General features: G+C 38.4%; 1 protein-coding gene across 12 annotated transcripts in view; it reads left to right on the forward strand.

Annotated features, from left to right (window-relative positions):
• The window catches only part of OSBPL8 (oxysterol binding protein like 8), an 83,670-nt gene that overhangs the window by 61,833 nt on the left and 7,523 nt on the right, over nt 1–14,314 (forward strand). For all 12 annotated transcript variants that reach the window (XM_063155003.1, XM_063155005.1, XM_063155004.1 and 9 more), the window contains 12 exons: nt 1,917–2,001; nt 3,101–3,272; nt 6,841–7,075; nt 8,458–8,642; nt 9,308–9,389; nt 10,091–10,189; nt 10,621–10,717; nt 11,070–11,168; nt 11,921–12,018; nt 12,661–12,750; nt 13,313–13,449; nt 13,782–13,967. In XM_063155003.1, the coding sequence (XP_063011073.1) occupies nt 1,917–2,001; nt 3,101–3,272; nt 6,841–7,075; nt 8,458–8,642; nt 9,308–9,389; nt 10,091–10,189; nt 10,621–10,717; nt 11,070–11,168; nt 11,921–12,018; nt 12,661–12,750; nt 13,313–13,449; nt 13,782–13,967 (1,565 nt within the window). The remainder of the gene's footprint in view (nt 1–1,916; nt 2,002–3,100; nt 3,273–6,840; nt 7,076–8,457; nt 8,643–9,307; nt 9,390–10,090; nt 10,190–10,620; nt 10,718–11,069; nt 11,169–11,920; nt 12,019–12,660; nt 12,751–13,312; nt 13,450–13,781; nt 13,968–14,314) is intronic.

A 14,314-nucleotide genomic window follows, 5' to 3' on the forward strand; every position in this document is an offset into this window, starting at 1 on the left:
TTGCTGTGGTCTTTGATGTTCCTCCTACACTCTGAGGTAGCTGATGCACTGTACCTTGATTGTCTTGCTTGTCTGCCTGGTCCTGATGCCGTTTCAGTCTTCTGAAATTATTAATTTAAAAAGTTAATGCAAATATTTTTCTCTGTGTATATTTAGTCAGGGGTGACTGCCTATCAGTTTTCATTGTTGTCTTTGAAACAATGTTCATGGCACTTGAATATTCTGCAAGAAGTAAACTTCAACTTTTTTTAATCTAATGGAATTTTTAACTTGACCATTGGCTTGGAGCAGTAGCATAATTCCACCAGAAACAGAGACAATCCACATAAAGTCACCCAGCAAACAGAAATTAATTTTCCTCTTGTACAGATTACTAACTACTGGAAAGTGGTTTTGAAACCCTAATGGATGATACAAAAGGAAAGTATCCTGTACTGTTGGAACCATAACCAGTTAGAGGAAATCAAGATCCCTGAGCAGTTATACAAAATAAGTCAACTTACTTTAATACTTCTTTGCTAAAAATTACTCGCTTGGTTTTAATCAATATATTGTTAAAACACTTAGGGAGTGTATCTGTCTTGCATTAAAAAAGAGGCAAAACCAGACACCAAAACCACACTTCGTCTCTAAATTGAAGTTGTTTGGTACAGAGTAAGTAGCCTACCCTGAAGTGCCCACTGTATAAACCCAAAGGGCACAAGTCAGCCCTTAGTCTGCCCCAGTGTCTGTGACCCAAGAGTTCCAAGGCCTTCTGATGGCTGAGCCTTTGTGTGGTGATGGCAGCACCCCAGAACCTCTCCCACCCCAGCCTGGTGTGGTGCCATCGTGCTGTCCCCTCCTCAGGGGACACTGAGCTTCTTCCCTGCCTTCCCACCCTTGGGATGAGGAGTTGCATGGGGTTGTCCCTCTTGGTACCCAATAACTCCTAATCCCAGTGTTGCTGCCTCACCAAAGGCTTTTTGTAGGCACACCTTTCCTTTCTCTCAGAGGAAGACTGAGGTTTGGAATCTTGTTTCTAGCACCCAATTGCTGTTACTCTATACTGACTCCGCAGGAGTTTGACCATCATTTACACCAGCACAAGCTCGTGTGTGTTGGTATTTAAGTGCCACCAAAACTACTCCTTAACCCGCTTCTCGCCCTCAGAAACGTTCTGGCTGTTTCATTTGCTTGCTTCTAAAATTAGCTGCCTTTATCTGCTTTTGCTCAAAACTTCTGCTGGCTCTCCAGTTCCCTCTTCTAAGCCTTCTATTGGCTTTCCATTAGGCTTCTCTGGGGGAAATCAGTAAGATCAAAATACGTTGTCATCAGTTAGGCAGGCTTAACCCAGCTTTCAGCAATAGCTTCAAGTATGTTTAATACAGCCCTCTTTGCCTATCAGTTGTCTTAAAGTTATCATAGATAAACTTTTTTTGGAAGGGACTTCAAAATGGTTATTTAACATTTTATTCCAAAATGAAGGTTAACAGAAATGGAAAAGTCTTTTGAATTTATTTATTTTTTTAATACAAAGTGTGAAAAACTTCATAGTAAATAGAATATAAAACTTTGGCCAAGTCTGATTTATACACCCCTGCCCCACCCCCACCTCTCCCCCTCCAAAAAAAGAAAAAAGATCAAAAAACTGCACCCAAACTAAAACCAAAAATCCCCAACCAAACTAAATTTGTTTTAATCACAAAGACCACTCTTTTGAAAACTGGGCTTGAATTGGGTCCCATGCTTAGAATGAAGTCTTTGAAAAAGAAATCCAGTGAAAGAGGGCTGTCCATCTTTCCATTCATGTCTTCATTAGATGTTGCTGAGTGACAGTAAATAGCCCTGCAGTGTGTTAGCTTCTTACTACATTGAATGATAAACTATAAAACTGAATTAAAATATCTGATGCTGTTTCTTGTTTTGTGTATTTCAAGGGTCCTAAGGGTGAAGCGGTTGGTGCTATAACTCTGCCATTGCCCAGCAGTTACTTGATCATCCGAGCTGCTTCAGAATCAGATGGTAAATAGACACTTCATTGATTTTCAGCAGTGAGAAAGATAGTTTCAATTGTCTTATCATGTCTGTTACAGCACTTTGATTGCTGTTTAATTGTTGTTAAGGTTCTCCTTTAATTTAGAGCATGCAGTTATGATGATACTAGTACTTTTTCATAGTTATTTAAGGAGAATATTGATCTGAAGGAGAAGTTATTGAACTCCTTGCAGTTGCCTTTTGTTGACAGGGTAGAGGAGGGGGAAAGGGTTATCTGTGTTTTATCTATATTAATATATGTCTAAATATCAAGCTCTAAATATCAAATGCCTTTGTAAAGTGCTAATATGATTGTATTCTTATTGAAGCATTTCTCTGTTAAGTGCAGCAGTTGCACAGAGTTCTAGTAGTCAAAATTTCTTCAAAAAGTAGTTTTGTAAACACCCTTCACTGGGAAGGTGGTGATCAGTGCAACTACCTTCTGAAGTTACAATGTGAAAAAAATTTAAGACTGTTACGTAGTTGTTTCTGGCAGGTAGTTTTCATCTACTGCTTAATTAGGCATACCCCTGCAGACTTTAAAGATAGGACTCTCTCTGCCTTCTGTATTGAGAAATGGATTAGATACATCGAAAAGAAGAAGTAAGAAGGGGAAAAAATACAGAAATTTGTTCAGTTACTTTTTGCAGAAATAATCTATCATTATAGCTCTTTTTCCACACTATTATCATATTACTTGGGCAAATTTTGCCAAATGATGTGCTTACTCAGTCTTTATAACTAGAGCAGAGCTGCAGGCAACTCTGGGGGCATTCCACAGTCATGGCCTGGGTGGAACCAGACTCACATCAAGGAAGAAATGCTGGAATATGCTCTAACAAAATCACTATTTACCTTGCTCTCCTTCCCTGAAGCATCCCTTGCACTGAAGCTGGGTGCTTGTGAGTTGTTTTTATGTCCCCACCAGACCATAAAATCCAGTACATGGAACATGGAACAACTCTGATGTGTGTCTTCAAAGGCAGTGCAAGCAGGCCCAGAGGGCTGATTTTCCTAGTTAGCAAACAGAAGTGGTACAGTTCTGTTAAATCCTTAAGTTTTGGTCTAATACTAAATTTATCTTTAGGCAGGTGTTGGATGGATGCTTTGGAGCTGGCACTGAAATGTTCAAGTCTCCTGAAGCGTACAATGATTAGGGAAGGTAAAGAGCACGATTTGAACTCCTCAGCTGACAGCAGTCATGTCTCTTTCTATGGTCTGATCCGTGCTAACAACTTGCACAGTGGAGAAAACTTACCGTAAGTGAATTAATTACTAAACCTGATTGCTTTTGGGCAGAAGCTTGTAGTGATAATTTTGCCACAGGGAGGCTAAGGCTGCTTTTTTTGTTTTTGCTCCTGAGGTACATGCCTTATTTGCAGTGTGTTTTATACCCTGCACATAAAACAAAAAAATCCTTTTTTTAAGCAAAGTGGAGCCAGGGGAAATTAGGCCCAAGGAACTTGGAGTATTGCATCAGTAAGTTTAATTACTCAGTTAAACTGTTCAAAATAAAAAAAAAAGAAAATTTTATGTTGGTGTCTCTTGTTAGCTTCAGTGGAAAATCAGAAGCTTAGTACACATTAAAAAGTTGGTAGATGTGAATTTAAGTTGCTGTTCTTTAGTTACAGAAATGAAAACTCCTTTATTTAAATGGTTTCAGCATGAATCATCATATGGATGAATAATAATTCAGTCACCTTATGATTAAATGCATTAAAGTTAAAATTGTCTTATATCACCTGTTATCTCATGTCTGAGCGCCCTTCAGTCACTCCCTGATTATTTTAATAAACACTTTCAGCCATGTTTTTGTGAGCACAAGCTTCTGTGGAAGTAAATTAAGTGTAGTGAATGAATGGCTGTAGTGGGATGACAGTGGCTGGATGCCAGGCACCCACCAAAGCCTCTCTCTCTCACTACCCTGTGCAGCTGGATAGGGAGAGAAAATTTAACAAAGGGTTCATGAGTCAAGATAAGGACCAGAAGAAATCACTCACTAAATGCCATCACGGACGAAACGGGCTTAAATTAGAGGTATTAATTGAATTACTAAAAAATTACTCTGATTACTAAAAAAATCAGAGCTGAGTAATGAGAAGTAAAATAAGACCTTAAAAAACACCTCTGGCCTACCCCTCCCTCCTTGCCCAGAGGCACAGACAGGTTTCCAGCTGCTGCTCAGGGAGAGGAGTCCACCCTGGGGTCCCTCCCGCAGGAGATGGTTCTCTGAACTTCTCTAACATGAGTTCCTCCCATGGGCAGCAGTTCTCCACAGCTGCTGCCACTGGGGTCCCTCTTCCACAGGGGCAGTTTTCAGGCACAGCCTGCTGCAGCATGGGTCTGCCACAGGGCCACAGGTCCTACCAGGACACTGCTCCAGCATTGGTTCCTCTCCCAACAGGTCTGCAGGTCCCTGCCAGGAGCCTGCTCGAGCACATGCCTCCCATGGGTTTACAGCCTCCTCTGAGGCATTTACCTCAGTAATTTTCCACCAGTTCAATATACTTTGTGAAGATTTAGCTGTCCATTTATCTTTTCTTGGTAGGCAGGACATTTGTACTGCTGTTAGGAGTGTGCTGGCCCAGAGCGAGACCTGGAGTAGGAGAAATGCAATGCTTTTAATGCAATTCTTAGATGGTCTGAGAAAAGCACAAAAAAGGTAAATGCTTGCCCCCTGAAACAGTTAAAGACCCTATCCAGATGACCAAGCTTGGCTCAGCTGCAGTTTAGTGCCTTCTTTTCACTCATAGGAACACTATAACTGCTGTGTATAATTCAGCTGAAGATCTACACTCTGGAATAGTAGTTTAATATCAACTGCTGGCCAAGATTACAATCACAGCAATTAGCTACAGCTGTTAAGTCTAATTAAGACTAATGCTTTAATTAAGTACATCTTCTGGTATAGCATATTCTTAGAGTATTCAGTGTGCTTAACTGTCTAAAGAGCAAAACTGGCAGGTCTAGCTTTAATTGGGTGGCAGAAGAGGGAGAAGAAAGGTGAAAGCAATTTTAGCTTCAGCTGAGAGAGAGCTTTTTAAAGTAGGTTAATAGCAAGAGAAGGTCCAAGGAAAACCTTGGACTGATATTTGTTGAAGATGGTCTCCTGAAAAATAGGGATGAAGAAAAAGCAGGCATGTTCACTGCTTCCTTTTTTTTTGCCTCCGTCATTAATACTAATAATAGACTGGGCTGCCTGATCTCCTTGATTTGGAGGCCTGTGAGTGCAGGATCAGTGATTTTCAATTTGGCACTGAAATTGTAAGAGACCAGTAGTATCAGCTGAATGTTTGTAAGTCCATGTGGTCTGATGTGATTCATCACAGAGTAGTTGGAGGAGCTAGTGGATGTTATGACAGGATACCTCTCAATTGTCTTCCAAGTGTCTGGGGAGTCTGAGGAGGTCTCCACTGACTGGAAACTAACAACAGTATTCAGATTTACAAGAAAGGCCTGACAAAGACCCAGGAACCTATAGACCTGTGAGACTACCTCAGTACATGGAAAAATGGTGAAGATGATGGTGTGCTCTGTTGAAAGAAATTTAAAGAACAGTGAATTACCAGGCACAGTCAGCATAGGCAAAGTCCCATTTAGCTAATAAGATATCCTTCATAAGATAAGGTCAGTTGCCTACTGGATGAAGGTAAAGCAGTGGATGTAGATTTTTCTGGATTTTATAAGGCTTTTGACATTGTCCCTCACAGAATCATTCTGGATAAATTATTCAGCTGTGAGATGAGCAGGGTTGCAACATGCCGGTTGAAGAACTGGATGAATGGCAGGACTCAAAGGGGTGTGGTGAATGGGGCTACATCTCTCTGGTGACACCAGCAGTGTCCCTCAGGGCTCAATCATGGGCCTGTTCTGTTCTGTGTTTTGGCCAGTGATCGGTGGATGTAGGAGTTGAATGCACTCTTAGCAAGTTTGCTGACAATACCAAACAGGGAGGGGCAATCATCATGGCATGGAATTAAAGAAGTCCCAGTGCCCAATTCTGCACCTAGGGCAGGGTAATGCCAGGCACAAGGATAAATTGGCAGAGGAGTGGGCTGGGAGCAGCCCTGCCCTCCCAGTGGCCTGAGGTGACTGCTGGTCATGAGGCGGGCACAGGGGCAGTGCAGAGGGGACAGGGGTCTGTCTGACAGACATGGGCCAGCAGCGAGCCCTGGCAGCCAGGAGGGCAAACACCATCCTGGCCTGCATCAAACAGACATTAACCAGCTGGTCAAGAGAGGTGATTGTGCTGCTATATTCAGCATTTGTGTGGCCTCAGCTTGAGGGGTGTGTGCAGTTCTGGGCCCCAAAATTTAGCAAGGTTATGAAGGTTCTAGACTATGTTCTGAGGAGGAGCAACGAATCTTGTTAAAGAGCTGGAAGGCATGGCTGGTGAGGAGGGACAGAGACCTTTCAGTTCATCTAGTTTTTAGAAAAGGAGGCTGAGATGTAAACTTAGAGCTCTCTTACAGCTTTTTGAGGAGGGGAACTGGAAAGGGAGGTGCTGAATTCTTCTCCCTGGTATAGAAGCATGGGAATGGTTTAAAGTATCATCAGAAGAGGTTTAGACTGGATGTTAGGGAGCATTTTTTTACTGAGTGTATGGTCAGACACTGGAACAGGCTTCCTGTAGAGGTAGTTGATGTCAGTGTCATTTGACATTTCAGTGAGAAGAGTATACTATATGTTTCCAGCAGGGCTAGTTTGACACTCCTGCCACCTCAGGCTTGACACTGGGAATTTTGGTGTGTATTTTATTAAGATCCTGGTTTGGAAACAAGGAAGTTGTGTGAAGTTGAAGATTCATTTAGCCTTTGTTTTTAATAGGTTAAATGACAGTGAAATTGAGAGGCATCACTTCAAAGATCAAGATACATACTCTGACAAGTCTGATAAGGAAAATGACCATGACCACGAGGAGTCTGATAACGATGGGCTGGGGAAAAGTGAAGAAAGCGACAGTGACACATCAGAGCGACAGGATGATTCTTATGTGGATCCAGAACCAATTGATATCAAGGAAACTACTTACTTAGAACAGAGTCATGAAGAACTTGGGGAGGTAAAAGGGCTGTTGATGTACTGAGCAAGCAGCTTCTCCAAATAGTAAGCTGATATTTTAAGGGTCAGGCTACACTTGAAAGCTGACTTACAGGATTGGCTTTCATATTTTCAGCAATAATGTATAGAAAAGGTTCTGTTCACCCATATTCTGCTCTGCTTTGCCATTCTGGTGCTAATATATCAGATTTTAACAGAGATAATAAATTTACCTGGCATATTGCTCAGACAGAAGATACAGAAAGGACCTCCTGCAGCAGAGGTTTGTCAGGACTACTTGTTCTTTTGTTATTGCTTCTGTTTGGGTTTTATTAACTTAGTCCTGTTTTTTCCTTCAAGTAAAATCTTCGAGTTGAAGGTCTGAATTCAATCTGACACTTGCTTTTTTTCTCCTGCAAGAGAGAAGTTAAGCTGTTGTAGTCTGCAGAATTTAGTGGAAGGCTTGCTGTGCTTCTGATGTCAGCTTGCATTTCAAAGATTCCTCAGAGCTGCTATTCCACTTCTGCAGGTTGTTTTACATATTTGTCTATACAGACAAATATGACAGGGATTTGTAAACCAAAAATCTTGACTACAAAAATTGAAATAAGTCATTTCAGAAATCTCCTCTTTCTCTTTAAGAGAAATGACTATGAGTTTTTTTTTTTTTATACTCATGGAACAAGAATATCTCATGCTTTAGTGCTTTCTAGTAAAATGTCTAAACAAAGCAGTGTTTTAGGAAAAGCTGAGGAGTTTTAAGTCACATATTTTCGATTATGCATTTTAGAACTGTTCTGGAAAAAGGGATGCCTTTCCTTGCTTTTCCTACAACCATTGCTCTTAATTTCAGAAATTATATGGGATAATATCTCCCCTCTTCTTGGACAAAAAGGAGCATGGAGTGTGGCTGCTGGTTTTGCTCATTTACCCCTAAGTGGTGTATTTTCTATAAGGAAAACCACTGATGCTACTGGCTGATTCAAGGCAATGAAAGACATAGATATGTCAGCTTTTATGGTTGGGAAAAGCTGGTAGAAGGAACAGCCCTTTGGTGTTTAGGTCCTGCATTTGAGAAGAGAGAGTAATGCAGGTGATGCCTAGGAAAGAACTAAAGAAGGATTTCTGAACAACATCCTACCTCAAAATTTTCCATCCTAGAGATGATGAAAACAAATGTGGTTTTTAATGCTGAGTAGTAAATCTATCCTACTTCATGAAAGATGTATCATAAGTGTATTTATAGAAACTGGTTCTAACTTTCATAGTTGCTTCAGCATCTCAGAGTGATTTATTTTAAGTATCCATTTCCCATCCTTACTGCAACCTTAGAATGTGTTGACCTGTCTTCTGGAGGATTGTTTGCTTTCTCCTTTCTGTAAACAGTTTTTTGGTTCATCCTAGGCAGGTGAGGCTGCTCAGACAGAAGAAGTGTCAGAAGAAAACAAAAGTTTGATCTGGACACTACTGAAGCAAGTCCGGCCAGGAATGGACTTGTCCAAGGTTGTACTGCCTACATTTATTTTGGAGCCTCGCTCTTTCCTGGACAAGCTGTCTGATTACTACTACCATGCAGACTTTCTGTCTGAGTAAGTCTTTGGTTTTCATTTTTAAATTTTTTAAAATTAAAATAGGGTAACAGTGTCAGATGTTGCCATTTTCTGAAAGCTGACTGTCTTGAGAGCTCACATGGTACATCTTGAAGTCTGGCCCCTCTTATAATTTAAGAGCAGTCATGTTGCAGGCATTTCTGGTTTAGTTTCTGAAGACTGGTTGAAAGACTTCTGAAAATGAGTATAATTTTTTTTCTCCAAGAAGCATATTTAAAATGACAAACCAATACTAGTTAATTTTTTAATACAATGATTTACAATTGCCAGCTCAAATGTAGCTAATAAATTACACACTGTAAATTCAGCTCAGAACTCTGCATGTAAGTAGACTGGTAGTAAAAAGATACTCAAGTAGTAACCTTCTCAAACAGAAGATCTTGAGTGGGAGTGGGACAGAATTTAATGTTACAAAGAATAAACTCAAATATGGAAATACAATTTCTGCCATTTTAGTTGGACTTATTTGAACAAACAATTATTTGAAAACTTTAAATTTGATGAGATCAGGCTGAAAGTTTTACAGTAGTGCAAATCACAGACCTGTTTTACTCAGTTCACAGATTCAAGATATGTCACAACAATTGATAGCATGTTATAGATGATGCAATACTGATACTTGATCTGTGTTTTCTGTTTCATAGAGCTGCTCTTGAAGAGAATGCTTACAACCGCATGAAACAAGTAGTGAAGTGGTATTTGTCAGGATTCTACAAAAAGCCAAAGGTATACTTTCACATAATATTTTGTCTTCAGTCACTGTGTCTATTTTGAGGACTTTAGGGATATGCTGGAGTAAGTTTTTCTTTTTTAATTTATATTTTAATGCATTTTTTAAAAAAGCAATGTTTTCATTGCTTACACAAACACATCATGGAAATTTTTGATCCCTAACCATGCTGAAAATAGACTAAATTCAATTGCATTTGTCCCTTGCAGTAGAAAATGAACTAAATATTTTTTATAAAGTTGATCCAGTTCTATATTTACCATTATTCGGTGATAACAGTCTGAAATTGGAGGACTAATGTTTCTACCACTTCATTTAGCTTTGCAGTAAATACTCTTCATAGTCATATTGCTGGGAAATAGTATTGACAGAAAGTACTTAGTACCTAACTTCAGACAAAAGCTCTGTAATGATTCTGGGGAAAAAAAAATAAAACAACACCTAAACAAATCTTACATTCTTTGTGTCCTTATGTGTAGAATACTTTAGTGGATATACTGAATGTATGATAATTTTCCTAGAGTGAACAGCAGACTAATTGAGCATAATATTCAAATGATGAAATCAAGTACCATGTACTTCAGCATATATATTATGATAATTATTTTTCCTACGTGTCTTCAGTGATAGGTGATAAAATGTTTTGTGACTTGTGTACCTGCACAGTATGGTTACTCTCTATTCAATTTCTGTTTAGGGACTAAAAAAGCCGTACAATCCTATACTTGGAGAGTTTTTCCGCTGCATGTGGATTCATCCAAGAACAAACAGCAAGACCTTTTATATTGCAGAACAGGTAAATGGAAAAAATAATTTTAAGAAAAATAAATGTATTGTACATTTGTGCTAGTTATATGCTATGGTAGTTTCAGAAAATGTACTGGAGTGTATGAGTAGTATCCTAAAACCTCTCCTGGTGAGCATAGTTTTCTTACAGTTGTCTCTTTTAAGTCTGCCTTCCTAAAAAGAGAGAGGGAGGAAGGTGTTTCTAATATTTCTGTTCTACTTCCCCTGAAACAAGTCAGTGCTGGTTTTCTTAATTCTTGAAATTCAGTAGGTGATTGCTCAATCTTTATAAAGATTTTAGTCAAACTTCACATATATTAACTGCATTCTAATATGTGCAACCTGAATTTTGCATTGTCATTTTTAGCTCAAAGCTTATACTATATTTACTATATTGCTTGTTTTTGTTTGTCTCAAATATGTATTTTTTTTTTCCAACAGGTGTCACATCATCCTCCAGTATCTGCCTTCTATGTTAGCAACCGCAAGGATGGTTTTTGCCTTAGTGGTAGCATTCTGGCCAAATCAAAATTCTATGGTAAATAATGGGGCTTTTTGTTTGTATGTGTATTGAGGGATGCAAAATTGGTGCATGTGTTTTGGAGCTGTGTTTTGTGACTGAAAGAAGGCTGTTAGAAGAGTCAGTGTTTTGGTTGTGGTATTGTCATTTCCTTACAAAGTTTTTGCTACTGGTCTTCAGAATTTTAATTTCTATTTTTGGAGTGTTTTAATATTTAATTGGAGACACCGTGTATTATAGTGGCTTCACTAGAGAGGATAGGTTGCAGTGTTAATACACTGATGTTCTTAATTGTATTGCTTAGTTATTAGGAAGCGTTGGCTGTTGTCTTGCAGGAGGAGAAATGTGACTGTCTGTCTTTGAATTTCAGGGAATTCATTATCTGCCATACTAGACGGAGAAGGACGCCTAACGTTTCTAAATAGGGGAGAAGATTATGTAATGACAATGCCATATGCCCATTGTAAAGGTAGGGGTTCTTTTCATGTTCTAGATGGGTTCTAGATGGCAAAGTTATGAGAAAGGAAGCTTGTTAGTCTAAATAGTTCATTATTCTAAATAAGGTGCTGTGTTGGACTCAAGCCTGTCATCTGGAGGAGACTGTTCTGAAGATTGGTGGCTCTAGGCTTCCACATATTTTATCAGGAGAAAAATACATCTGTTGTTTAAGCCATGTTTTCATTTTTGACACAGGAAAAGAATTTTTCATGACTAGTAAGAAATAGTAAAATCATATATATAGTTATCTGTCAGTACATGATATTAATTTACTGTTTGAGTTGTCTTTTATTAGAGCAGCTTTGAGCTTTTCCACTATTTTCCTCTTTTAAACATAAAAGCCAATGTAGTATCTACACCACAGCGTGATTTGTTTATAAATTATGAGCATTTGTCCTTAGTTTCACTATGGGAAATGGGTCAGTGCTTTGTAAAGTTTTCAGGAAGGTCAGTAATAGCACAAAATAGCTTGCAGAATCGCTCATTTTTAGGCTGTAACTTACTCAGTATTGTCTACCCATATACTCCAGAATTCCCTTTCAGGATACACAGAATCACACAGGAAAGGTCATCTGAAAATAAAAGTTTTCCTCTGGCACAAGCATGTTTACTCTAGAAATTTTACCCAAGTAACTTAGGGTTTTGTTTTGTTCAATTAAAAGCATTTGTTTTAGCTGGAGGTTTTTGTTTTGTTTTTGTTTTTGTTTTTTTTTTCTCTTGCAGGAATTCTTTATGGGACAATGACCTTAGAGCTTGGAGGAATAGTCAACATCACCTGTGAGAAAACTGGCTACAGTGCAACAATTGAATTTAAACTCAAGGTTTGTGAACGCTGTGAGTGGGCACAAGAAGGAGAATGAACATAATGTCCATTTACATAAGCTAAACAGAGGTTTCTGAACCACTTCTAGATGGCTTCTGAAAAATGCATTTGCCATCCTTGAGGTAGAAACTGATAAAAAAAACGTTTTCAAGAAGTGTGCACATGGAGGAGAGGGAAGTTGTATTCAGTTGAAATTATAGGGGAAACATGAAAGTTGGGAGGCTGTGTTAACTGACAGTTTGCCTTGTCAGTCCACAGGATACATGTGCAGCCTGTCAAAAGGCCAAAGAAAATCCCTGGCAATCGTTGCTGTTTCTACAAAAGATAATCTCTAGTAACAAATGGTCCTTGGCAAAGCCATGAAATTAGTGTAGCAAATGATTGTGTCCTTCGGGATATCGTGTCACTGTTTTCTGCCTTATTTTCTGTTTTCTTTCTTTCAACATCTGCTAGAGAATACTTTTGCTCAGAAAATCTTCTAAGAAGGAAAGAAGAAACTATGTACTCTGGTTTTAGACTTCTTTAAGATTAATAAGTAGAAGATACAATATTAAAGATATCAGGGCTGTTTACGGCACATTCCATAAATTCACAATATGTTATTAAAATAAACATGAAACCATTTGTTTTTGTTTTGCAGCCTTTTCTGGGTAACAATGACAATGTTAATCAAATATCAGGGAGAATTAAGCTTGGCAAAGAAGTTCTGGCTGTTTTAGAGGGTCACTGGGTAAGTAGTGAGTGATGCTCTTTTATAAATTCTGGCTGACAGTTGAGACAGGTGAAAACAGCACTTAAATGCAAAAAAGACCCATGTTTTTAAAAAAATGAAGTACTGCTTTTGCAGAAAGTATTCCAGGAAGTATAGAATCAACATTGTTCTATTTCCAGCTCTTAAAAGATGGAAAAGTTTAAGTAGTTTACAAAGAAAATTAAATGTTCCTTCACAATGATCTTGTGAAATGTTTTGGTATATGCATTAGTACTATGAAGAATTTTTATGGCACCAGCATGAAATATTTGATGTTGTTTCAGATCTGGTGAGGTGACATGGCATCACTCATTTTTGAATGTAGTAATGATTCCATTGCATCTCTGTTCCAAGCTAGAACCTAGCACAGAGAGCAGAAATTGAATTTTAAATTTAGCATATCTAATTATTCTTAACTGCATGCATTCTAAAGAAAAGAAATTCTTATTACAAAAAAAAAAAAAAAGCTCATGTCCTGTTTTTTTGTTATTTTGACACTCTGAGATAATTACAATTAAGAAACCAATCATATCTGTTACAGGACAGTGAAGTTATTATTAGTGACAAGAAGACAGGTGTTTCAGAGACATTCTGGAACCCAACATCTGAGATAAAGCAGCGTAGATTACATAGATACACTGTGAAGTTTGAAGAGCAAGATGACTTTGAATCAGAGAAGTAAGTTCACTATAGAACCATGTATTTATTTTTCCAAAATAAAACTCATAATCTTCTCCAAAATAGAAGCAAATTATCATTACTTTCCCATATTTGATGATACTAGCCTTTGATAATAAAAGAAAGTAACACTGTTAAATATAAGATCATTATTTATATGGATTAAGTCAGGGAAATCTTGATAGAAATGTAGATAAAACTTCTATTAAAATGGTAATATTCTCTTTGGAGGGTCGTCCATTTACTTAGCCTATAATTGAGGAAATTGTTTGCTGTTATTTCTGTCAACCAGACTGTGACTCTGGTGATTCTGTATATTGTTCATTTGTCAGGCTTTGGCAACAAGTGACGAAAGCAATAAATAATAAAGACCAAACAGAAGCTACTCAGGAGAAATATATTCTGGAAGAAGCTCAGAGAAGGAGTGCCAAAGAGAGGAAGCTTAAGGATGAAGAGTGGGCATGCAAGCTGTTCGATCAGGATTCAATCACAGGAGAATGGCACTATAAATATGCTGAGTGAGTCCTGGAGTGCTTGGTAATGTTGCTGAGCCTCTTCCTGTGGTTTCAGCAGCAAAAGAACTGATACATATAGCTTATTTATGTATAACAACATAGCTGTGCTATGCTCTAGATTTTTTGGGGCATGTCAGTTTGGTGTTTGTCCTCCCTTTTTTCCCCCTAGACTGACATCTATGCAGATTTTCCCAAACTGGAAAATATTGTACGTATGGGCATACCAGCTGGAAATCAGAAAATCTAGTGTCTGAAAATCAGAGAAGCCTGTGCATAGTTGGATTGAGCCATTTAATTTGTTATATATTAGAATAACTCTAAGAATAGCAGCTTTGCAGCAATAGTTAATG

Source organism: Melospiza melodia, chromosome 4, assembly GCF_035770615.1.
Source record: "Melospiza melodia melodia isolate bMelMel2 chromosome 4, bMelMel2.pri, whole genome shotgun sequence".
Lineage (NCBI taxonomy): Eukaryota > Metazoa > Chordata > Aves > Passeriformes > Passerellidae > Melospiza > Melospiza melodia.